This window comes from Corvus hawaiiensis, chromosome 8 (assembly GCF_020740725.1).
Source record: "Corvus hawaiiensis isolate bCorHaw1 chromosome 8, bCorHaw1.pri.cur, whole genome shotgun sequence".
Classification (NCBI taxonomy): Eukaryota; Metazoa; Chordata; class Aves; order Passeriformes; family Corvidae; genus Corvus; species Corvus hawaiiensis.
Genome location: NC_063220.1, coordinates 17,801,800 through 17,827,619, shown reverse-complemented (window position 1 = coordinate 17,827,619; position 25,820 = coordinate 17,801,800). Strand labels below are relative to the sequence as shown.

Sequence of the window (25,820 nt, the reverse complement as noted above, 5' to 3'; positions counted from 1 at the left end):
ACATGAGAGATATTCATGTCACAAGCATCATGTGACTTGTATGCCTTCTCTCTCAAGCCAGCTAGATTGCTGAAGGCCAGATGGCAATGTGAGATACACTGCTGTAAATCATGAGCCTTTCAGCAGTCCCACAGTGCAGAGTGAGCAGGATCAGGCCTTCCCACCCAAGACACAGTATTGCTGGCAAGGCAACTGGGGACTTCCATTTGTTTGCAATTAGGTGCTGGCACTCGGAAAGCCCTGAAGTCACCATGGTCTCTGGGCAACAGATAAAGCTTTTGTTTTTGCAGAGACAAAAGGCAGAGCAGGCCAAACGAACGCAGAGTGTGTGAGCGATGGGAAGCCTGATGAAAGGCCATAAAGAATGTCCAAAGTCAGCAACAAATAACATGGCAGCAGGAAAGAGAAATCTTAAAGTAGTTAGAAATGAGGAAGGAGGGAGGGCAAGAGAAAGGAGAGGAGGGGAGGAGCCAGGATGGCTGGGTGCCCAAAGCAGTGATACACGGGGTGAGTGCTGCTAAGACACACATGGGAGCAAGGCACGTGGGGACTGTGGGGAGTGAGTTGCGCAGCTCAGACCTACTCATCTCCTGCCTGCAGAGCATCCCTCTCCAGGCTTTATCTCCAGTAACTGAATGACTGGGAAGCTTTGCTTCTCCTTGTCACTTCTTCATTATCTTTTTACAGTACTCCAGCCCTCCAAGGAACTGAAAAACTTTCTTTTCATCAAATCTTGTGTATGTTGAAAGAGGCGAATGTGAAATTAGATGATCTGTAGTTCTTTACTTGCTTGACAAGCCATCCCATGTCTGGTGTGATGCTTCTCCAACACCCAACGAAGAGATAGAGACTTGCATTCCTTGCAACGTGTATGCATGATAAGAGCCTGGCAGAGCAGATCTTCGACCATGAAATCTATCAGGTAGGGACCATCTTTATCCTTCTGTGTTTGTGCAACTCCTGCATAATAGGACCTTGTCTGAATTAAAATAATGATACACTGAAATAAAATCAGACTGGGAGATGAGATGCAAGGGTAGGGATGTGCAGGCTTGTACAACATATGTATTCTGGAAATGCCTCTGGAATCTCCCTCCCCCATTCTTAGCAAGACCAGATGTCTGCTCTGGAGGTCTCAGGGGGTGGGGAGGATGGTGCAAATCCCTCAGTAACTGAGTTGGGGTAGGCTGCTTAGCAGGTGATAATGCCAGTAGGATAATCGTTGGAACAACCAGGCTGCAGAAAGCACTGGAAGTTACTGAGCACCCTAATTTTGAGTATGGACACTTAGCATGAATGGTAGTTATCCAACTGCTTTTGTGGCAGTAGATCTGGCATAGAGAGCTGGATTCCGATTTGCATTCACAGTATTTATATTTTGAATGAAAGAAATATTTCCTCTCCTTTTTTTCCTTTTCCACATATTTTGGGCAGAACCATTTCGCTAGTGCTCTGCCCTGTGGAAAGGCTGTAATTTAGAAAAGATGCACTAGGCTATGTAATGGGGCTTGGCATTTGCTCCCTTAAGTAGTCTACCCTTTGCATAGGAATAGCACAGTCTGCAGTGTTTTAAGTCTCTCTCTCTGGTGCTCAGAGGCAAAACAGATAGAGTGTGCTAGATATTAAACTTGTATTGGCTGTATGTGTTGCTGTGGTACTGTGTGGAAGGACTTGGCGATCTGGGTTTTGTTACACACTCTGAACCACATCCAGAGAGTCCTTTCTTCAGATTTGCTGTTTTATAGGCAACGTACAAACATGCTTCACCCCAGCCAAAATCTCGCAGGCACGGCAATAAATCACGCAGCACGCTAGGCAGCTGGAATTGATTGCGGATCTTTGGGGTGGAAGAATCACACACATGTTGGAGGTTTCGGTGAGCTACAGCAGCATTTTAATCCTCTGTCCTCCTGTTCTTAGGCTGTGCTCTTCCACCTCTCATCAGACTGGGCTAGACTTCACCTTCTGTTCCAGCCATGGTGGTCTGAGTGGGGTCTGCTGAAAGCCTAAAGCAGTACGTTGGTTCTGCCAGCTCACAAAGCCTGTGTGTCCAGGTTTGGCTCTCTGTGTGCTGGCAGTGGGAAGGCAGAGACACAGGTCACCACTTTTCCTTGGCAGCTACTGTGAGGAACAGCTGGCTGCGGAAGGACGAGCTGGGAGCCATGTGAGCTGAGGACCTGCTGATGAGCCAAAGGGTGTTGCTGGTGCAGGCAAGGAAGACAGATCAGACTTCATAGTTGGGAATGAGCCCAAGAGCATAAAAGACAAACAGCTTTGCAGCAGCAGTCGTGCATCTCCTTTCCAAAAGGACCCTGGATCCTGCTCTGATACAGTGACTGCAAAGGACAAAAGGGAAATGTCCTTCCACCTGTTTCAGAGACTAGAAATGGATGGCTGAGCCTAGCCAGGGAGCACCAACAGTGATGAGAAAGCAGGAGGAAGGTGCTGAGAATGGCTTTAGATCACCAAGATTTGTCCCTTCAGCTGGGAAAACTGGGGTTGAGAGGAAAGAGAAGGCCCCCAGAAGAGCCAGAGAAGAGAACAAAGGACAAATAAGAGTGAAAGGGTAAGAAAAAGGACAGTGAAAGAAACTCAGGGAATTCCTACAAGAAAGATCACCACTGTGAGCAGTGTGATCCAGAGGGCACCTATGTGAGCAAACCTCTCCTCCCAAAGTCGGGGGGGTGCATGGACCCAGGACAGGGCTGCAGACTTTTCTCACTGCCATGCCTCTGCCCCTGCAGCTGGAGGACAACCTCCGTGACCAGAAATAGAAACCTTTCACCCCAAATCTGTCTCCTGTGTAATAGTAGGAGTCATCCTCAGCCTTGGTCCAAGGAGCTGGGATGGCTGATGATATGCAGGTGTTATTAATAACAGGATGAGGAATGCTCCCCTGGAACTGGGGTTTTCTGAATATGGATTTCTGAGGCCAGAGGGATCTTTAGCTCATCATGTGTGACCCTACTGGTAACAGAGGCAAGAGATCTTCACTCCATGTCCCCTGAGAGCCCAGCAAGGTACGTATGGCTAACACCACAACAGCCTTCAGCCCTGCTAGGAAGGCATAGGAAGGATCAGGGCTTTTCTTCCCCCTCTCTTGGGGAATGTGTTCCAAAGGCTAATCAATTCCACACTTAAAAATCTGTTTTCAGTTTGAATTTCTCTGGCTTCAGCTTCTAGACTTTGGGGGTTTTGTTTTTTCATTTTGTCTTTGCTAGTCTCAAAGCTACATATTTATTTTGTCTGAAAGACTCTTAGGACAATTTGAGAGTAAGTAGCTTTATAAAACAGGGCTCACTAGAAGCTAGGAGTGACCCTTCTCGTGTAGCATCCAAAGTAACATCCTCAGTGGTAACATCCCCAGCTGGTCCTAGGAAACAGAGGCATTTACCATGCTGTCCTCTGACCTACTCCATGCCAGGACCTAATCAATCCAGTCCATAATCAGTGTCAGGGTGGCTGAGGCCACTAATGCAGCTGATTTCCTTCAGCTTGCTAATATTGGAAAGCTGCCAGTGAAGAGAGCCAGATGTGCTAATAAGGTGGGCTCACCTCCAGTTCCGAGGCAGTTCACAGATACATTGCTGTGATGCTTTGCTGAGCAAGTAAGAACCAAAACTTTCACATTTGAGAGAAAAGACCTGATGAAAGGCACAGCAAAGTGCTCCACAGAACATGGGGCCTATGCTTAATATTAATGTGTAGTTTTGTAGCTAATTACTTCCAATGCATTTAGCAGTGGCCTGGCAATCTCTCACTGACCATCTGCACTCACAGTTACCTGCTAGTTTTTCATAAATCTCTTAGTAAATAATTGATGGATTTGAAAAGGAGTTGTCAGTCATCTGAGTTTCCTTTTTCCCTTTTTTTTTGCATGCCTTTTGCCTTGCATCAGTTTGGCCAAGAAATACTTACTAGCAAGAGTCTTGAATAGGGTTATACTTGCAGGTTCTCAGGTCAGTTCTACAAGCCCCTAAATTTTTTTTCATCTCAAAACTGCCAACCTGAAGATTGACCCTGCTGTGCCCTGAGAAAAGCAGCCCCAAGGACAGTGTTGGTCACATCTGCTCTTCTGTCAAATCCATGCCCTGTTACCCCCCATGCTTTTCAGAGAAACCTTCATCTCCTCCTCAGCACAGATGTTCCGTGCTGCTGGAACAAAACCAGCTCACAGCTCTCAGTTCCACTGAAGCCAAACTGCTGCAAGAGAAAAGTTTGGGGAAAAAAAGTAAAAAAAAAAATAGAGTTTGGGTTTCTGTTTTTGGAGGAAATGGCTAAGGGTCTCCTTTTTAAGATGGCACATTTCAATCTGTTAGGCTGCTGCTGCTCCCTGCCAGACCCAAGGGCCCTTTACCTCGGGTTCCCTGCAGACAGTCTGAGCATTGGGGCTATATGGAGGCATCCTTGAAACTGGACACAAACTACATCTGAATGTTGTTTCTGAGTGGAGATTGTAGCTGTTCATTTGTGAGGAGAAAAAAAATAACAGAAGCAAGCAAAAAACTTTATTCAGACAGACATTTTTATTAAGAAAATTTTAAGTGCATACACATTTATGTGAGAAATTACAACAATATAAAAGTGTTTATTTTCAAAATTTTCTATGAAAGGAGTAATTTCAAAAGCATAATATAACTCCTCCATAAAAGCTGCCTTACAGGAACACAATTACAAAACCCTTTTCACATTATTTGGGAAGATACTTCTTTTTACTTAATAAAAATATAAAGTACAGTATTTACCACATTTTGACAACACAGAGTTCTTAAGGAATGGAAGATGGGAGGTTCATGCAGTCCTTTCATCATGATACATGTTTTCTTCTCTGTGGCCACCAAAGTTTCATGTTTTCAGACAAGGATTATCTTGGTGGGATGTTGATAAAGAAAAAATAATCAGATTTTAGGTGATGAGTTCACAAAAAACCTTGACTTCTATAAATCACATCACTCAAAAGAATTTTCCAGAGAAAAGAAGGACCTTCTAGAGGCTAATAAAAGAAAAACAACAAAAACTTCTATAGGAACTGCATTTTCAATAAAATGTGTATACTTAACTTTGAAAAAAGCTTTCATTGCAAAATAAACAGTCACCTTTTTTCAAACACCTTAATCAAAAACACATCAAATCACCCTTCATTCTTCCTCAGGCAGAATTCATATAAGATATTCATACATAAAAGTATAAAGCTAGTATAAATAGAAATTGACACAGCAATAAATACCATCTACTCTTAAAAAATAATCCAACCTTGGGATTTGACAGCTGCACTTTGAAAATACCCACGTGATGATTTCACATTTATGGAAGCTGCTTTTTCAGCATGGTTCAGTGTTCTCTTTTCCCTCCTCTTCACATGTGGTCCCTACTTCACTCCCATCTTCTCAAACTTCCTTTCCCTCACTCTGTCTTTGGTCAACAGTTAAAGGCAGCAGGGAAAACCAAGTGCTGTCCCCAAGTGAGATGCTGCCAGTGCTGCTTCCCAGCCTGCTCTGGTCGTGCCATGAACGGGACAAACAACATGTGGTGCACTGGGGCAGCCCAGTGACCAGTTTCTCTGGTGCAAAGGCCGTGGCTGCACTCCCCAGTGCATCATGCAAATAATGTCAGGCAAACAGCAAAGCTTCCCACTCAAGGTTGAATTTTGGTCCAAAGCAAGAGAAAGCTTTTATCAGGTTCTCACTTAAGTCTCTGGCCACATCTGTGCCACCTCTGCATTCATGCTGTGCTCAACCTTACCCAGGTGAGGGAGGATCACAGTGCTGGCCCCTGAGAGGAGCCCCATGCCCTGAGTGGCTTGGCCGGGGTGCTCCAGCACTGCCCATCTCAGTGCCTGTCACAGCAGTGTTTGCTCAGGCTGTAATGTGGGGTTGGCATGTTCCCAGGGACCTGTCCCTGCTGGTGCTGACCCCAGATGCACTCCCTGTTAAGGAGGACTGTCCCAGAGCACTGGCAAGGCTGTGCAGTCACATTTACTCACCCCACCTTCTCACCAGAATGCCAATGTTTCCCCTGGAAACAAAATGGCCATGGCCCCTAGCATCACGAGCCAGGTATGCTGCTGAATCAAAATCAGAGGATTATTTATTTCTGCATTTACTGCAATGGGAATCAATCAGAGCTCAGGCTGTCCTTTGATACCAATTATGTGTGAAGAACGCACTTTCCTGGGTGACTTTTTCTGCAGTAATTCTTGGCTTGGACACCCACATGCCCACCTCTGGCAAACCACTGGCAAATGCAGGTGCATGTGTGGCACAGGGGATGGACCCTAGGATATAAAATACAATCCAGGGAAGATAGGAGATACTGTTTTCCTCATAAAATTTCTTTCTTTCTTTCTTTACCCTTTCAGGAGAGGATCTGATCCTACTAATTTTAAATCAAAACTCCAATTCTCATGAAGTACAGTGGTACCAGACCTTTTAAAGCAGAGACACAGTATACTTAAAGCACCAGGCAGGTAATGATAACAAGACAAGGAATGTCAAAATCACAAACACAAATATTTTAGGCACAGCAGTTTGTTTCTGCTTTAAAGCAAATGAGGTGATGTGGTCCCAGCTGAAGGACTCTCTGCAATAGCCCTGTTTGGCAGAGAGGAAAATACTTAGAAGATTTTTACCTGAATCCACATGGAAATAATGTAGTCCCTGGATAGCCAAAGTGCCTCTTTGGCACTAAAGAAGCCTACCACAAAAAGTAGTGTGAAACACCCCTCTCAGTGTTCCTGACACAGGCTGCAGGGAAGAGGAAAGATTCCTTTGAAGCAACCAGCTCAAAAAAGACAATCTTACAACATTATTTTGTTTACAATACAAACACAGATACACACAAACACAAGCATTGTGCGGCACAAATGTGCTTCCCCCCAGATCTCAGTGCACAGCATGACATGATTCTTGCAGTGCTGCAGGTGTCTTTCCATACCATACAGCAGATATTGTGTATACAGCAAGGAATCGGGAGAAAGAAACTTCTGGCTTAGAGAGGGGATCGGTGCAAGGAGTGGTGCCTGTCCCAGGCTGTGGTTTGCAAAGGGAATTCCAGAGGCTATCCTGCTCACAGCTAACAGGGCCATGACCACTGGTGAACTGTGAATGTCGGCCTTCATTTCCATACTCGAGAAACACCTCTCCTTCCACAAACTGCACAGACCCTCTCTTGCCCCAGGCATCTCTTTTCACCAAGATATGGCCAGACATCTTCTTCAGGTATCTCCAGGGCAATCAGGGATGTGACTGCCCACAGGCAGGTGTGACTGTTCAGTAGCCAAGCTACAGCATCGTTGGTGAAGGGTGAATGAATCTCAGCCTACTTCAGTGCAAAGCCAGCCAGGCAAGCTGAAGTCACCTCCTGTGGAGGGGTGGGAAGAGATCCCTGGTGCATGGCAGCGTATCTGACTCCTCCAGCAACTTGCAACACGACTGTGTGGTTAGGGCTTTAATAGCCCATTCCTTTTTTTGCTAGATTTGTCATCAGAAACACAGGAACATAGGAAATGCCAGATGACATCAGAACAGTGCTGTGGCTCCTAACACACACAACTACTACAAACTGAGTATTAGCACCTCACAACACCAGATGTGCATTGATCCAGCTGCTCACAGATGTCAGCAAGGTTTCTGATCTTCAGAAAAGGGCTTTAGCCCTGTAGCCCTGAGTTTAGTCGCTCATCCAAAATATCTGTAAATGCCACTCAGGCTAATGTTGTCCACTTTCATCAGTCTGATGCTTTTTAGCTTTCCTATGTTCTTGGCCTCTATGACTTCTGGAGACAAGGAGCTCCACCACTACTTACACAACATCATTGCACTGTACAGTTCATGTCCTTCTAGGTTTAAAACTCCAGGAGACTTGCATGAACCAAAAGAAAGTTAAATAAACAGGACCTCTACACAACAAAGGAAATAAAATATTATATAATAACAGGGTTAGTTTAAATTGGTATCTGCCCCCAGTGCTAGGTAATAAACCAACCTGTATAAATTCGTATTTTTCTCAAATAGTTACATCTTACTATATAAAAATAGCACTGTGAAAGCAAGCCAATTTGTGCAAGGGGAAAAAAAACCAAACAAAAATAAAACCCCACCAAAAATAACCAAGAAAAAAACCTTTGGAAATGCGTGAAGCGTTGCTTTTGTGCTGCATGTTAGCAGTGAAATGTATTCATTCCCTAATACTGGTTATCTGCTCTCTGGGTCCTACAGTAAGAAATCCTGTAGACGGCTTACAATGCTTGCCTCTTACATCTTGAACCTCCTGTTGATGAAGAAGAAAGTGAAACACTATTAAAGTTTATTTCAGTTGCAAAAGCTTTGATATCAGGCCTAGTCAAACAGCAAATCTGTGTCTGGACTAACCCAAAGGCAGCCCCTCCAACCAGTAACTGCTGAACATTCTGGGAGAAGTTCTCCACAAGGAGCTACTGGGACCCAGCAGGGCAAACCCAGCAATGGGTGTTATTTTGGGCAGGTTGTGCTTATCACAGTTAGTAAGGTGTTCAGAACTAATATAGGAGGAAGGTTGGCTAGAAAGCTTATTCTGGACTTGAAAGCCAGAGCAGAGAATTATTGGTGGGCAAAGAAACTCAGCAAAAAATACAGCAGGGAGAGGTGAGATAAATCATTTGTGAGCAGCCCCAGTAGCGGAGCAAGTGGCACTGGGAATGCCTCCTCTACCTGCCCCTACCCCACAGCTCTGATGGAGATCATGGACTGCAGCTCCAGAGAATGCAAGGTCTCCGTGAGGATGGAGGAATGTAGAGGGCAGCCCATGCTCTGCTCTTGTTCGGCTTCCACTGTGGGGTGGCTGCAAAGCAGAGACAGCCAGTGTGCTGCCAGCCAGGAGCCACCCACGAGCCCCCCTGCCCTGGGACCTGACCTGCTGTGAGCAGCTGGGGAGCACATCAGAGTAGTGGTGACCAGCTGCCCAGAGAAGGTGGGGTGACAGGCAGGGCAGGCAGGCGCTGCACAGTGAGCGTGTGAGGCCTGAAGGGCCAAGGTAGGAGCTCAGGTGGGGTGCAGACAAATGGAGTCTCCCATGCTCAGTGTGAGCATGGTACCCAGGAGAGTGTGGGTTAGGCATCACAGCAAAGTGCAAGTGTCTCGTGTGTCTGGTTCACTCAGAACAAGGAACCAGTTTGTGCTGGTGGCCTCCAGGTTTTGTCTGAAGCGACCCTTACTCCTGGCTCCAGGCTGATCACCTTTTACAGCCCAGAGGTCACTAAGGCTGAGTTACAAACGTCAGAGGGTAAACACCAGGTATTCAAAAATTGATGTCTCAGCACATCTTGTCAAACACCCCTTTCAATGCCTACTGGACAGCTAAGGCTCTGTGACCACAGCCAGAGACTGTGACTCCCAGTAAAGGCAGTCTCAGAAAACTCAGAAAACTCATCTAGGCACAAAGAGGATGACTAAACCACGAGGAAAGTTTTTCCTCTGAAGATATCTTTTCCAATATCCCACAGCAGTAACCCTATTTCTTTTGGTGCAGAAAGGCAAGACAAACCACCCTGGTGAGGAATAAACATGGGACATGCAGGGCATTGGCATATATAACACCATTCCCTGGGAGTTGCCTAGCATCTCCCATAGGAAAAGCATCAATCAGTCACCCATGCACCACATCACGTTGTCACCACGCGGTGCTGCATTTCTCATTAAAAAACACCAGTGGCAAATTCACAGCTGTTATAGTTTAACTCTGTCAGTTTGATATTGGAGCTAAAATATATAGGGCTCCCAAACCTTCACCCTGTTTTCGACTTTGCTTCTTTTGGCCTCTTTCTGTGTCCATTTTCCCACATCTGTTGTAGCTAAACTTTCCCCCCATTTTAAGAGTTACATCTATATAATACACCTTTGAAGGAAGGGTAGAGATATTATCCTCAACAAATATGGAGGGAAATGGAGATCTGGATAGGCTAATATATTTGCCCAAGGTCCCATAAGGTGGTCAGTGGAAGAGCAGGGACTTGAACCTGAGGTATCCCAGCTCAGAAACTAATGCCTCCTACCATTCTTTCTCCCTGGAGACTTTAGTGGTGTTGCACGGGAAGGGCAGAGTGGGCCCCGTTTCTTCTGTTGCTTTTTTTTATGAGTGCGATGACGTGGTCTAAATTAAAAGAAAAATACAAAAAAGACTGCCATAAATTATCCATATACAAAGGCCTTATTCACATTTATCCTATGGTCCCTTCATATCTTGCTGGCAGGGTGCAAATGTAGCACCCCCTGTCATATAACCTCTGCCTGAGAGGAATGCTAGACAAGTCAAGGTGTCCTGGTGGAAGAATATTGGCAAACTCTGAGGCCAGAACAACCCTTTTATCCAAAATACCAAAGCCTCCCCAAATGCCTTCCATAACTTCTCAGCCAGGAGCCTCACCATCCAAAGAATTCCCTCTGAGGTATAGCGGAAGGAGAGGAGGGCTGCATTTCTGGCTTCCCACCCAGCATTCCTGCTGACATCAGCAAGAACCAGTGGCTACTCCGAGGGGATTTGTGGGCATTTGGTGCCTTAAAACAAGGCTGTAATCACCCACATTGTCCCCCTTCGTGTGGGGCCTTCACCCAGCACGTGCTTGGTGGAGTACTGGGAGGTTGCTGTTCTGGTATCTTGTACTTCAACCCTCATTTACAAATTAGGTGAGAAATTAGGAAGAGCTGCCACACCAGGGCTTGGAAGGCCGCAGCAGGGCTTGGCTACCAACACAGCCAGCCCCTACACATTCAGAGTTTCTTTTCCTTTCTCCCAGCTGGCTTAAGGAAGATTTTTCCCATGTGACTTTGTTATCTTCTCCAGATCCATCGGCTCTCTCCTGTGTGTCTGCAGTAGCCACTGAGCTTATTGGACTCCGGGATCTTGAAGCAAGGGAAGTTCTGAAGTGGAACTATATTAACATGACAGCAGGGAAAATGGGCTGTGTTAACTCTGTAGAGGCCTGATTTTGCATATCCTTGTACAAAGGCAGGAGGAAGAGGGAGTCAATGTACCATAAATGATGACTGGGATTGCGTGGAAGTGGTAAAGGATTTGTTAGCTATTTCAAGAAAGGACTGATTTGCCCCATGTCTATAAAATGGATGAATATTGAATGATGTTGGCCACAGCAGCTGCACAAAGATTTTTAAAGCCAGTTAAGGAATTTGGATTCCTGTCAGCCTGAATGTGTTTTACTGATGTCTCATGTGTGTATTACATGGAGATGTGATGAATACAAAGCAATAATAAATGCTAAGCAGAATTAGTGAGCAAAATAATTCCCTAGAAAAAGCATTTCTGGTTTCATAATTAACTGTATTGGACTACTATTCTAGGAAGTTTTCCTTGCCCTTATCTGCAGATTATGACACTAAAGATATTCTCATATTGAAGTACTGGTATAGATTAAGATGTCTTCACAGTTTGGATTCTACTTAAGCAATTACAAGAGCCCTTTCTACAAAACGTATTGATTTTATTCCAGAAAAATAAATTCCCATGTACAATTGGGTTTTCATAACATGAAACAATTAGCCATTTTATTGCTAGTGCATATAGGGTAATGTCACATTTCATACAATTTCGGTACAAGTGAAAAAATATAATATATGGCTGATTGAAACTGATAGCTACATTAACATTTATAGATCTATATAGATTCATTTTACAAGCTGTTAGTAGTTTAGAGGGATATCGGTGTTTTAAACTACCAACATTCATATGGCTCCAATTCAAATATAGGAATTGTTTGATGCGCTATAAATATATTCCAAAGTACATTTCATTGAAGAAGTCAAAGCTGTGCACTAAAATATATCAAAAACATGCCTGGTGAAAATGCTACAGACAGAGCCCTGACTGTCTGTGGAGCATGAAAATGCCACTGGTGCTAGCATTACTAGTTGGAAAATGAACACAATGCCATGATTACAGGATTAGGGGATGGAGATAGATGCTGTCATCTTATTTCATAGAGCTAGGACCAAATTCTCTCTTGTTACCCAGTGTAAACCAGGATGAATCCACCAAATTGGCAGAATTGCTTCTGTAGTAGCATTTGGTAACAAAACCCAGAATCTGGCTGGAGATCAGGCAGACTCACTGGTTTCAGTAGAGCTGGTCTCAGATCTTCACTAGTGGAAGTGAGAGCAGAACATGTTCCAGCTGAGTTGCTCCCCTAAGTCAGATAGGCACATAATCACGTTTGCCCAACCTTGCAGATTTGTAAAATGCTTCCTGAGTTTCAGTTTGGGGATGATAACAAACAGAAACTTAAGCAGGACCTTGAGGATTTTTCCAAATTGTAAAATAAAGCAGCTCAGATCCCTAGGATAGTCAGCATGGGCCACATCCTGCTCTTAGGTTCAGTGGTGCCTAAACCCAAAGCCATTCTGGCAGCATTAACCTGGATTACCTCTGCAGAGAATTTGTCCAAAGGACAAAAGGGCTGAGTGCTGGCAGCAAAGAAGGCACTGAGCATCAGATGAGATGGGAAGAGCTGTCAGGGCTGGAATCACATTGACTTTGTTAACTGGCTTCCTTCCCTCTTCCTTCTCACTCCTGGCCCCAGTGCAGTCCCCAAAAGGGACATGTGGAGGAATCTCTCTACTTCTGGTGGCATTTTTCCCCTTGTTTATTGTAAAAACACAGGGGAGTAAAGAAATTTTTTTTTGTTTTTAACTCTACCTCTTGTTTGGCAGACACATTTACAAAGCACACAGTGGAGAGCATTCAGGTACCTGTGCCTCCCATCTGCCCTGAGGCCATACCTTCCCCAATAACACACTGTTTCTGCAAATGATTGGATTCCAGCCCTGCCTTCACCCTACAGATGCAGGAGGGACAAGGTTCAGCAGGGTTACAGTGCAGTTACTGTGGGGTGGGAATGTGATGGCAAGGGTGGCAGGGATACTGAGTGCACAGGTAGGCTTGCTGGCCAAAATGCTGCTGCTGGATCAACCGCAGCCCAGGGCTCTGGGCAAGCAAGGGAATGCTTTGTACATCATTTGGTATGTACCATCTTCTGTGCTGGAAGGCTGGAGCCCTCCCCTGCAGTTCAGCACAAAATTGTGCTCTGTGCTGCTCTTTTTAGCATAAAATTGGACAAAGATGGGCTGAGTCCACCTCAAAGTAGACATGGGGAATAAAAATAGATTAAGAAAGTCCGAATTTGCCAAGGTGGGCTGGTTTTCCCCTGGTCTTGTGGGAAAGGCTTATTCATGGTAGCACATTGCGCCTTGGCCGACATTAACAGCATTCCACACTGGGCAGCAGAGAAACAATTTTTAGCACCAAGAATCCCTAGGCCTCAGCTGCCTGTGCAAGCAGACACCCAGTGTAACATGGAGAAGGGGCTCCAAGGACACCGGAATGGTATAGATTCTGAAGTAATTGTAGTTTTGTTTGGGAAAGGGGGGGCACAAAGGAAGTATTTTCCTTGGGAGAACAGCTGTTTTTTCAAAAGAGGATGAGTTCGGGACCCCAGACCATACTCATTAGCATAAATTTTGCCTCAATCCCTGGCAAAATTCTTAGTTTAACATCTAGGATATATTAGAAACTGTTGTTTCAATACAAATTAGGTCAACTCCAAACCCTTCTTTGAAACAATATCTGATTCCACAAGTACTTTGTCCACATGGTAAAAGCCAGCCCTTAATGTTCTACCCTTTAATAAGCCAGGATGTTAGCTGTTAAGTCCATTTGTCTCTTGCCTTACTTGTTTAAAGCTTTCTCCAGATACTCCTGGATCCACTTTAACTTGGGATCAATGCACACTTGCTTGCTGTTGCTCTTGAGCCTTGCACTGCCAAAGGAGAAAAGTCAGAGTGAGTCTGGTGTGCAATACTCCTCATCCCACACCCACCCCCCGCCCCTGTGCCTTATTCTCCTTGGGTGCCAGTGCTGCTCTCGGTTAACCCATGATCAGGATGGATTATTTTTCCCATCCTTGAGTCACCTATTAGAAATATCCCTGGTTTGGAAGCCATCTGTCTCCTTTGACAGGCTCTTGTGGTCTGTGCTGGGAATCGTGTGAGAGTGGAACAGACACAGAATTTGAATCTAAGACTTCCAATTCACATCTGGACTGTTAAGGAGTTAATGTTGTTGATGCCAACAACAGAAAAACTTCATTTGGAAATACTGATATGGTAAATATAAGTAATTTTTGCAAGGAATTGATTAAGAACAGCTTTTATATTCAACCCAAAAGAGAAGTTTCACATGTTTTGAGGACAACACCCCTCAGATGTCCGGATGTTCCGAAAGCAAGGCTGTGGTCACTTGTTAGCTTTTTGTTTTATACAAGACTGCATTAACAGGTTGCAGGGAGGAAGACAACTGAAAGTGCCATAGTGCCTGAGGCAAGTTTCCCCTCCTTTATTCACTCAGCATTGAAAACAAAGGCCGAAACCTCCTGAGGGGTTTCTCCTGGATGTCCAAGCTGCACTTCCCACACCAAACTGTTGAGCTAATTTGAATTCCCCATGAATTTGACACTTGGGCTATCCGAATCTTTCATTCAGAAGCAAGACAAATAGCTTTTCATCATCAGGTCTCACCCTCCAGGGATCTCAGGACCTCTTGAGAGCTGTTATCTCCCACATTCCCTGCAGCACCCTGCCTCTGCCCCAGTTGCTCCAAAATTTCCCTCTAAACAGCCTGCCTGCCTTGGGAAAGTGCAGAGAACAGCAATTTCATGGAAGTGCCCATACAAATAAGTTCAGTACTTGTTTAAACATTTGCTGGATGGAAGCCATAATGTTCCTCACTTTATAAAATGAAATCTGCAGAACATAAAATGATGGCGTAAGAAATAACAGGTCAAAAAGGCTCCTTGCTCTGAAGTTATGCAACAACACAGTTGTAACATAAACACATCAAGGATCCGTCTTGCAACCCCTGCGCCAGTAAAGAGATGAATGGGCCTAATTCATATTTCCCTTACAGCAGTGCCAAGCTGGAGCATTTCCAGCTAAGTGATACCAACAGAGTGTAAGAATGGATTTGCTGATGTTAGCAGTGTCTGGGAGTTCTTGAGCTGACCTCACAGGGTACAGAAGCAAAAGCACACGTAACCAGTCTCCAGCCACATTCAATACAATTCCTCTCACCTAATATTACCTCTCACCTAATACTGAGACACTGATTTTTTCAGACATTTATTTCTGAGCCTGTCAGCCCCTGCTCCTTGTGCAGTCATGGAAGAGACACAGGCAGTTGTATGGAGTGTTTAACCTGGACTGGTTAATGTGTCTACTTGCTAAAAATGCTCATTTCCCTGTACTGAAAAGCAAGGAATTTCGTGTGGGCTTTGTAGAAGTAGATGTTGACAGAGGAGCTCACTGGATTTGGAGAGATGATTTCCAATAGAATGAAAGACAAAAGCCTGCTCTTATGCTTTTTTCCAGGTACAACTTCCCTTAACCAAAAAGGAAAATGTACTTGCACAAAAAAACCCCAAGAAACAAAATCCACAAAATATCTTCTAGCAATTATATGTTTCACTTACATTCTCTATTCCTGAAAATGGCAGCTTTTAATTTATTTACACCTTCACTGTTTAATGCTTAAAATGATTCAAGATGAGAAATTCATGTGTTAGTTTTGATTGATTTCACCTTCTGTTCCAATAAAGACCTAGTCTGAACTTGTGCTGTTTCAAGGGTATTTGGAGGGATGTTTTTAAGTACCCTGCTTTTCAAAGTAACAAAAAGAGGGTGAACTGTAGGTTCGTATGTTCTGTGTACCACAGACAAACACATTTGGGTCAGGAATGGGAAAGAACATGAGTTGTTTCTGTTCCTGCATTTCATGCTCTAATTTATCTCTAATTACTATAATCCTATGTTAATTAAGAGATAAATATATACTCCATCCTATCTTAAATGCTGTCATTTACTTGAAACTACTCCAGAAAATTCCAAATGCTCTAAAAAGCCTTAGCGCTGGGACCCTTATGACATCCACCGACAGTCCCAGAGCACAAATCCATGCACTATTGCATTTTGGATGCTTGCTGCCAAAATTGTTTATAGGTAGAGACTGGAGTTAGTCACAGCTGGTTTTGCCATTTTTTTGAAAGGAAATAATTTCTCAGCTGCAGCTTACATTTTTCTCACTGTCCTCCTCCAAATCCTAAGGAAGAAGCACATGATAAAAAGCGTATGATCCACACAGAGTGGTTTAAAAGAGAAAAAAAAAAGTATGAATAAAAACTGGTTCATGAATGGATACACACTCGCGTACATTCCTGAGCAATCTCACGAAGCCACATCGGTTTTCTGAGTGCAAAAATGTTTTGGATGACAAAAAAGTGATTTTTACAGCATTTGAGTTGCAAGAGGAAGGGCTCAATATATGGGTCAAAGAGAAAACTACCAATGGGATTGCTGCACAGAAACCAAATCTAGTCCCTGACACCCTCTTAAAGAGGCTAAGGGAAGCTGAGAGCAGTAAGGCTCCCTTGCAATGAAAAGATTAATGCTATTTTCTTTCTTCAGAAGATTTTGAATTTTGGGAGAGGAGGGAGTGGGTCACCCATGAAGAAGTGAACAAAAAAGGCCTGCCTAAAACATAGACATGTGAATCTACAAAGACAAACAAAATCCCAATGTTTCCTGAAAATCAGGGTTGCTTTTCCAGCAAAACTAAAGAAGTTATTTTCCATTGGGAACCCATCTTTCTGCTCTGCTGTGATTTATTGAGTCAGTCCCTGCCTAGTAAGCGTCCCTAGATTAGGCCATCATGTGTTTAGGGTTTGTACCTCCTGTGGAGGATACATGAAATACAGGATTTCCTTCTGCTTGTTTAGCTCCACTCTGTGGAGAAGTGACCCATTAGGAGACTCAAACCGCTGTAAAGTTTTATCCCAAGGTGTGAAGCTCCACATCCAAGGCAATGGACAGCCTGTCTGACATTCCTGCTCACATACACACGGGGGAACAGGACATGGGGTCACACAGTAACAGGGAGACCACAGAGAACACAGCCGGGAAACAACCAGCTGGGCTCCTTTATGCGGGGTAAAGCAGGGTCCAGCTGTACCTGACAAATGGGGTGAAGAGATGAATTGAGGGTGATGGCATGAGACAGGCTGAAATTCAACCACTAGAGCAAGCATCAGCTCTGTGACCCTTCTTTTTGACACCCGAGATTTGCACCCAACTGAAAAGAGCAAGAGACTTACACAATCTGAAGTGAGCAGTTGGGTGTGGAGAGGATTTTGAGGTGCTTAATATTGGCTCTTGCCACGTTGCTCTCGTAGAATCGACAGGGACATCGGTAAGTCAGGCTGACGGGTTTTTCTGCGGGACAAAGGGAGGGAAAGGACATGTTACCTCTTGCTCCCGGTCAGCAGCACAGATCCACCGATCAGGGCTCACAGCATCAGGGCTCACAGAAAGAAACTCCCTCCAAATATGCAGGTGAAAAAATAAAAATGCAGCAGAAAAGCTGTAGCTTTGGGAGAGCATTTGCCCACAGCTCAGAGCACAATCCCTTCAGCTCAGTGCCCAGCCTTTCAACCAGGGTGCGTGGGATTTTGGAAGACAAAAGAAGAGGGAGAGAAAATGGAGATAAGTAAAATCGAAGAGATTAGAATAAGGAGCCGTTCCATTGTGCAGGGATGCTCCTGGTAATTAGACAAGATAAAGGCCAAAAGAGGGGGCACTTGTCCTCGGTGTTGTTCTAGTCAAATGATTTTGACCCGAGGCCAAATTAGAAGGTAGCCAGAAGAAAGCGATGAATTCCAGAGAGTTCAGATCAAAACGGCTCAGCTCAGGTGCATGCTTTTCACAGGGGACTTAGTGGCTACAGAAAAGCTCTGGTTTTGCAGGCATTCCCAGGGCCCAGCTGACCTTTCCCCACCGCAGCCAGCCCTGACTCCCAGCAGAGGTCCCCGCACAAGAAGGTGCGGCTCAGAGATGCGAGATCCCGGCGGTTTCACATAAGACACTTGGAGTCTTTTGAATTTCCAGCCTGAGGGTAAGTAAGGCAATCGAGGAGACAGTCATCATCCAGAGCGTCCTCAATACACTATTCAGGGGCCATCAGACTGGATGAGAGTTCTGTCACTGGCATCACAAGGGACAGAATTAAGTTTAACCCCCTAGGCTAAAAATCTGCCATGCATATGCATGCAGGGCTGAGAAAAGCCTGGCGCCCACCACAGCCTCTGCTACCCGATTTCTCTATGGGACTGCTTAATTACTGGCAATCAAGTGCACGTAAGTAAGGTCTGTAGTTTGTAAGTAAGGACTGTAAGTTTGAAAGTTCCATGCGCAATAAAGAACAAACACAGAAGCTTTGCCTGGAAGTCCAAGAGATGCCTAAAATTTTAAAGAATTTCCCAGTGGAACAGTTTTCAGCCTCTGGGAGGAATTAAATTCATACACCCAACCCCTAAAATCTGGCTCATGCTGTAGATGGTCAGATCTATATCTGACAGGGCTTGAGATCCCACATGGCAATCTTCCATCCTGCTTGTTTAGCCACACAGGAATACTTGCAGCATCCAAAACCAGTTCCCTTTAAAGGCATATGGGGAGCTAAAGAGCAGGGAAGGGCTTGGAATTCCTAAACAGCTGTCTAGGAAGGTGAGAAAGACAGGTTTTCAAGTACAGCTGATCTACATATATTGCACATTTATTGATGCCTGTCTCTAGCACATATAACCACAGACAACAGGGTGAAATTGTCCTGTCCTGAGGAGGGAAGCCCCCTTTTTTCCGGTGTCTCTACCAAGAGATCAGCCAGAATCAGACCCCACAGGAGAGGAATTAATCAGTGGGAGTAGACCTTCTCCTGATTCACACCAGAATCTGGACTATAAGTTAACAAAATTGAAGGACATTTCTATCAGCTTTGTAGCAGTCCAAACAGTGATTCCACCTATGAGGTAACAAATAATCTGCTGGGGGAGGAGGAAGGAGAGCTACAGGGTGAGCCTCAAGAACATGGAGTAGCCTGGATAGTGCTAATGTGGAAAGGAGTGAGGAAGGCGCTACGATCTCCCACCGCAAATCTGTGTCTGATAGCTACACATCTGTGAGTTTGTATTGGAAAGGGAGGCTGAAACTGAATGCAGTCATACAACACCACTCAGCACAGCTGCAGTGATAGTGTCTCTGCAAGCTTGTCTCAACCAAGTTTAAGCCAGCTTTAACTTAAACAACATGCAAGAGATGAACTGTTCAGATCCATGATTTGATAATGCAACCCTGTCCTCTCTCAGATTCGAGGTGGGATTTTCAATCCGATACCACTTGAAATCAGGAACAGAGAAAGTTTAACCATGACTAAACCTGTGTGTAAGTCCCAAAGTTGTTTCTTGCCCAAGAAAAGGCATCTGGCACAGCAAGGAAGAGGGGAAGCTCCAGTACTCAGTGTTCTGTCACACCAAGGTAAGGTGGAATGACAAATCCCCTCCCAGCACAAGAATCCCTTCGGTATTTCTGTGTGCCTGGTGATCATTGCTTGGTGATCAGGAGCAGGCACTGAGCACCAGCGAGCAGCAGCACAGGCACCGACTGGGTCAGCTCTCTGTATCACCAACAGGGAATCAGTAACTCCTGCCGCTGCCCCTTGTTTCACCGTGCTCTCAACAAGGCTGAAAACCAGGGAAAACTAGTACATGTGGCATCTTCCAACACATGAGCCCCTATCTTCCAAAAGTAGGAGAGGGAAGGGGTCGTTTGAAGGCCATAATTTAGGAAGAGAACATTTCTGGTCTTGCTCTGAGGCTGACAAACACATTCCTTATCTCATTTCAAAATTTGAAACATACTGTTGCATGTACATTAGAGCTGGTTAACTAACCTACCAATTTGTACTGCGAGTTCTCAGACATCTAAAAAACACTGAGCACAACCTGAAGCCATTCTCTCAGTGTGGCAAATTAGTATTGTCTGTTAATTACCTTATCACATGAAAACATAACTGATGGTACATGAAGCTTTTGAGACCTTTATCTGTCTGACACATTTGGTGATGAATAGAGACAAAAGTTACAGAAGAGCCAGATGCTAATTTGATGATAATGACATCTCTATATCATTCCTTCAACCTAATTTTACTTAGACAAAAAGAGAACATCTCTTTTGGACTTGTCTAGAAGAGTTTGAAGGTTTGGGGGTTTTGTGTTTTGAAGTGTTTTTAACAATAAATAGTTTTATCATTTTCTAACTCAAACTGAGTTTTGTTGGCTCTGAACACCCACTTTTGCTGATGAATTCTCTCTAGAGGCAAAGCACACACAAAATGCTGTCACAGAGTGGCCACTTGTCAGTGTTGGACAATACCTATTTCATCCCACAGGGATCTGCTTCTCTACACCCACACTGGACACTAAGGGAAGAAGTGAGTTGCCAGTTCTGCTGCAAAGTTATCAGCAGTAACTTACTGCGAGGACTAGGAAGCTCTGGATGCTTGAACGGAGAGGGAAGCGATATCCAGGCAACCAGACTGGACATGGACGGACAAAACACTTGATAGAAGCATCATTTTACTTCTGCTCAGCCTAGGGTGCATTTGTCATTATCAGGAGATGGTTGATAACTTTTTTAACTGTAGAACAGCTCCATTTCCCTGGAAAGCAAGGCTGGGATAGACAGACACAGCTTTACCAGGTGACTAAGAAGAATTCAGAGCTCACCTGCTCCCCAGTACAAGGTAGCTCTGCGAGCCCTCATCTGGATCAGGGCTGAGAGCACTACATGACATGCAAAGTAGGCAAAAAACTCCATCTTTACACCGCAAGACGGTGGAGTCACTTTCCTTATACTAGTTTCTCTCCAGCCCTTGTGAGCCGTTTCCTTCCTCAGGTAGCCAGGTCCCCACAGGCTTATCCAGGCGTAAGACACCTTTGCTGCCAGCAAAGGAGAGCAGCCGCGCTGGGGGTGAACCGAGCTGCAGCCGGGCAGTCCTGCCAGCCTCCCAGCCCTGAGCAAAGTGCTGCCAGAGGGTGGTAAGGGGGAGGAGAACCCCTGAGCCCCGGTCCCTTCCTCCCGCGCCTCCAGACCTGCACTCGCCTGCAGAGACGAGGGAAGCCCGCTCAGCTACCCAGGCACCGGCAGCCCCAGCCGCTCGGAAGCTGGTGATGGTGGCGGCCAGGGACCGGAGCTGGCACTGCCACCCGTGGTGCCCCGGGTTTGTCTTCGCTACCTGCCGCTCTCGCTTCCCAGCTCGCAGCCCCCGAGGTGGTGGATACGGAGAACGCGGCGGGGGCCGGAGCCACCTGCCCGGGGCGTTGGAGTCTCTCCAGGGCAGTGCCGGCTCCGTGTTCCAACGGGACAGGGTTGTTACGCGGAAAGGCATCGGGAAATTTTCGGGAAAAATTAACTCTCTCAGGCTAAACAAGGAGGGCACTGGAAGGCATCCTCTGCCTCCCTGGTGGAGAACACCCAAGTTTCGTTCTCCTGAATGGGAGAATAGGACGGGAGCGGAGGTTTGAAAAGGCGCCCTTTACCCAGCCAGAGTGGTTTCGATGAGGGGACGGGAGGTGGCAAGTCTCTGCCAGGTGAGAAGACAGCTGCAAGAGGAGCGTCCGGAGGATGCCCAGAGGCTGTGGACAGAACGTCGCCCCGCCAGGCGTGGGGAGGGTGGCTGCCCCGCGCTGTGCACACTCCCCGGAGCCCCGGGCTCCCCGCGGGATGCGGGGCAAGAAGCGCGGGTTGCCGCGGTCTCCGGGGCTGTCCAAACGCGGAGGCTTTCACAGAGCGCAGCTGGCAAAGCAAGCCTGGCAGCTGTCGCTGCTAGCGAGCTCCGGGGGCGACACGCGGGAAGGCGGGGACCGGCGTGGGGCGGACGGGCTGTGAGACGATGCTGCAGTGACTGCGCGGCCAACGCCGCCAGCCCGCATCCCCCAGACCTCCCGGCACGGCAGCCCCCTGCGCCCCCGAAACCTCCCCGTGCACCGCGCCGGGGGTGCGGTAAATTCCTGCCTAGTGACCGCTTTGGCTCAGCTCTGCCCTGATTGAGGAAAGATAAATCACGACAGAGGACAGAAGAGGAACCGAACAACCGCCTGTTTCTAATTTCTTCTAACTTTTAGAGTTGGGGTTTTTTTGTTAGAGGGAAAGTCGATATGCATATTTTGCAGCCAAACCACCTCTCTGCAGACCGAGCGCTGTTGAAAGTCTTCCCCCAGACGACTTCAATCTGGGGCGAGTTTGGCAGCGAGGACCGCTTTGGCCAGCTTTTTGAAAAAAGCCAGGCAGAGATGGAGGAGAGGGAGGAATGGGAGCCTGCCTACTTCCAGCTCAGCACAGCCATCGCTCGGGCTCGCCTGACGCATCTGAGCGGCGGCCGGAGCCCGAGCCGGGAGAGCGGTGTAGCTGCGAGGCGAGGGGGAAAGAGCGGGGATTTCCGCGGGACCATCGCTCCCGGCCGGGCTCCCGGCAGGAGCGGTGCGAGCGGCGCGGCCCCGCAGCTCACTTACCCTCCGAGAGGGAGATGACGGCCAGGGCGAAGGCGAGCAGCGCCAGGGCGCGGAGGTCCATGCTGGGGCGGCTGGAGGACGCGGGCAGGCGCTGCGCTGCTCTGCTCGTCCCGGCGGCCGCGGCGCTCTGCTGGCGGCCCCTCCGCCCCTCCCGCTATAGAGGGGCCAGGGGCGGGGGGAGGAGAGCCAGGGGGAGTAGCTAGACTGTGATTTATTGCCCGTGGCATGTTATTACATCCTTCCTCTGCTAAAAATGGTTGGAAAGGAACCAAAAAAGCGAGGGCTCCTCGCTCCGCTCCGTCAGCCCGGCAGCTTCCCCCCAGGCACAGCGCCTGCCCCCACAGCTCCGCGCTCCGAGCCCCCTGGGGGACCGGCGGCTCGGGGCTGCGGCAGGGACCGGCATCACCATCACCCCATCAGGCCCCAAGCTGGAGCAAGAAAGTTGTTTCCTCACCAAACTGTGCCAGCCCCGGGCCCTTCTGGGCACCCTGGCCCCGCTGCTCCTGAACCAGAGCTGCTGGAACCGGAATAGCGGTGGGGGACGCATCCCTTAAGTGCTCACACCCGGGAGAGAAGAAAACTTCCCCCTCACTCTCGTGGGTGCGAATCTAGATTCACACTGGCACCCTGGTCATCGGGTACAGCGCCTCATACGAAGCATCTTCCCAGAAGTTTATGTGGGCGTTTAAGGGGAGAAAAGGCAGAGAGAGAGAGAAGAGAGAGAGGCTTTCAGTTTTCGCCTCTGCGTGTTTGGCCCTAAACGCCACCTCTTCCCTGTATTAAACGAACCCAGTAGCACATTTGCTGCCAACATTCCACCTCCTTTGTATTGCAGATGCCACTGGGCTCCCTGGCACCTCGGCTGAAAGCCCTGGTAGCCCTGCAGAGCCCGGAGGCTCAGGAGTGTCACCTGCCCTCAGCTATTACAGAATTGTCAAGTGTAACTGACTCGAGCATGTCCTCACTGTCTGCAGACCAAGCCCACCGGGCCCTGTTTGTTGCCATTAAAAACTTTAAATAAACATCTAAGCTTTGATGGAATTTGGACTCCTCGCCTGCATTTAAAACAGGCACTTTCGGCTGGGCCAGTGTGGGGTCGAGTGGGTGCAGCTAATCCTGGTGTGGAGCTGTATAAAGGACAGGTTCACGATGACACCAAGAGCACCAGGATGGTTGTTTTGTACCCTGGGTAACTGCTAATTCTCTCAGCTACAGCCCACGAAGTTGGACACAGGAGTTCAAACACTGCATCTGTGCTAAACTGTGGCTGTTTCACTGAGAGAAGATGGTTTCTAAAGGCCAGGGAAAATGCTTGCAGTGATGCTCAGTGATGAACAGGATCCCTACCTGACACAGACACACATCCAACTCCCTAAATCTAGTTATTTGTATTTCTTAGTCCCTTCTTACCAAACAGCACTGAATCTGTTTAGGCTGATCTTGCTCCCAGATCCCCTCCTTTATTTTAGGTGAGGTAGCACAGTAGTGTACAAACCTGATGCACTGAAAGTACCAATAACTGTAACCAGTGCTGTGAGCCTGGCTACTGCTGCTGTCACAGCTGTGACACTCTGCAGGGATAGAAGAACCTTATCGTAATTGCAAACACTGCTAGGAGTGCTGCTGTCCCACCACTGTTCCCACTGGCACACGAGGACACCCGCACTGCACTTAGCTGAGACACTGTTATGTCCACACCACACTTAGAGTCGCAATTACTTAGAGTAATAATACTTAAAGCAATAGCGTGTCTTTGCTCTTGCTATTGCCCCAGAGAGAAACATCTCAAGGATCTAATCAAAGAGACTGGATAAATGTGGAATGAAATCAGAGCCAAATCTTTGCAGCAGTCTCCCCCTCGGCATCCCGAGACATGCAGGCGTGTTGTAACTGAAGGTGAAAACTAGTTGGGTCCTAGGAAACGTCTGGGCAGACTTTCAGAGCTGAGTCGAAGAGTCCCAGCACGCAGATGAAAGGGCTCCCTCCGCACCTCGGGATAGCTGAGCGCACCAGCAACAAGGCAGGAGGATGCCTCGGTCCCCCTGCGCCTCGTCTGTCCTCCCCTCCGCCACAGCCGCCTCTGCACGGGAGATCAAGTCTCCCAGGAGAAGGGGACAGGGGAACCGGGACACCGCACCCGGCACCATCCCTCTGCAGCCTCCCCCACTCCCCGCAGCCAGCCCGGGAGGGGGATCGCGGCGGGACAGGGAAAGGGAAGGGGGGTCCAGGTGCTTGGTAAAGTCCCCGGGAGCTTGGCACGGGCGGAACCCCCGCTCCGACGGCTGCCGGCGAACCGCGGCTGTTTCTCAGGGCTGTGTCCCTGCCCGCGACGCGTGCCCAGCCCTGCGCGCACCCGCAGGCGCGCTGCCCGCCGCACAGAGCGGACACCCGCGCGGGCGCCGGGCTGTTCCGCCAGGGCGATCTCCCCGAGCAGCGCAGGACGGGCCCGGCCGGATCCCCGAGCGGAGCGGAGGGGCTGGCTCGGAGCGCAGCCGAGCAGAGCGGGGCGCGGGACAGCGGGGGACGGGAGCCCGCACCGCCCGCAGCCCTGCACCGGGGCTGCCTCCGCGGCTGCACCGCTGTCATCCTGCTCCTGGGTGCAGAAGAGATCTCCAGGCAACAACCGAGCTCATCTGAATGAACTCCGAACGGTTTTCTTGAACGACGGTTTCTGTTTTTACTTCCCGTCAAGCACAAACCGCTGCCTACGGTACAACAATTGTGAGCTTAAGATTTAACCAGCAACGAAGTAACAAAACAAAACAAAACATGAAGCCCCCCTCTCAAGGAGAGTCTCGTGGTTTACCCCTCACCTCAAACTAGAAGTAGGAACTCAGTGAGATCTGAACGAATTGAACATTTAAAAGGAAAGTCAAATGACTTGCCAAGTGTTAAATTTCTTGAGAAGTTCGTTTCAACTTAATGTTAACTCCCAGAGAATTGACCAGTGTTTATCTGAATGCTCAAAAATTCCAGCCTACACCCCTTGATGATCTGGGTGGCTGAATATCTCTCTCTCCCCCTTCTCCCCCCAACCAGCTGCAGCCAGAACTCCATAATAGCCAGTAAATTCAATCTTTTATCTGAATGCTAACAAAGAAAGGGTGAATTCAGAAACCTTAAATAGACCTACTGTTGACTTCAACACAGCTTGAGACAGCCTTTTTTAATAATAAAATATTCCAAATTTTTAGTGTGTTTGTATCAAATTGCATGTCCTCTTAAATGAGGAGATGGCAACATTTCTGTTACTCAGAACTTTAGACTGGCATAACCCAGCAACAAAATCATTATTATCTGAAGCTGGTTTAAATTCCCACAGATTATGTTGAAAATAAGCCATTTCTGGCTAGCACAAGTTACTATTACAAAAATTTTGTGTGAG

At 47.2% G+C, this 25,820-nt stretch overlaps 1 protein-coding gene and 1 long non-coding RNA gene across 5 annotated transcripts; one reads left to right on the top strand and one right to left on the bottom strand.

Annotated features, from left to right (window-relative positions):
- The first annotated feature begins 593 nt into the window (after window positions 1-593).
- LOC125329319 lies at window positions 594-3,852 on the top strand. Its single transcript, XR_007205123.1, has 2 exons — window positions 594-922; window positions 1,921-3,852. It is a non-coding gene; the product is annotated as an uncharacterized LOC125329319 (long non-coding RNA).
- Window positions 3,853-4,507: 655 nt separating this feature from the next.
- Window positions 4,508-22,587, bottom strand: CXCL12 (C-X-C motif chemokine ligand 12). 4 transcript variants are annotated; one of them, XM_048311082.1, is made up of 5 exons: window positions 22,436-22,587; window positions 17,186-17,303; window positions 13,715-13,801; window positions 10,028-10,125; window positions 4,508-8,268 (listed from the first exon to the last, which is right to left on the bottom strand). In XM_048311082.1, the coding sequence occupies exons 1-5, from the start codon at window positions 22,494-22,496 to the stop codon at window positions 8,237-8,239; spliced, it is 396 nt and encodes a 131-aa protein (XP_048167039.1). In that variant the 5' UTR covers window positions 22,497-22,587; the 3' UTR covers window positions 4,508-8,236. The 4 variants fall into 4 exon arrangements, with proteins under 4 accessions (XP_048167039.1, XP_048167041.1, XP_048167040.1 ...); XM_048311084.1 differs by lacking the exon at window positions 10,028-10,125 and having other exon boundaries at window positions 22,436-22,582; XM_048311083.1 differs by lacking the exons at window positions 4,508-8,268; window positions 10,028-10,125 and adding an exon at window positions 11,454-12,172 and having other exon boundaries at window positions 22,436-22,582.
- Window positions 22,588-25,820: the final 3,233 nt, after the last annotated feature.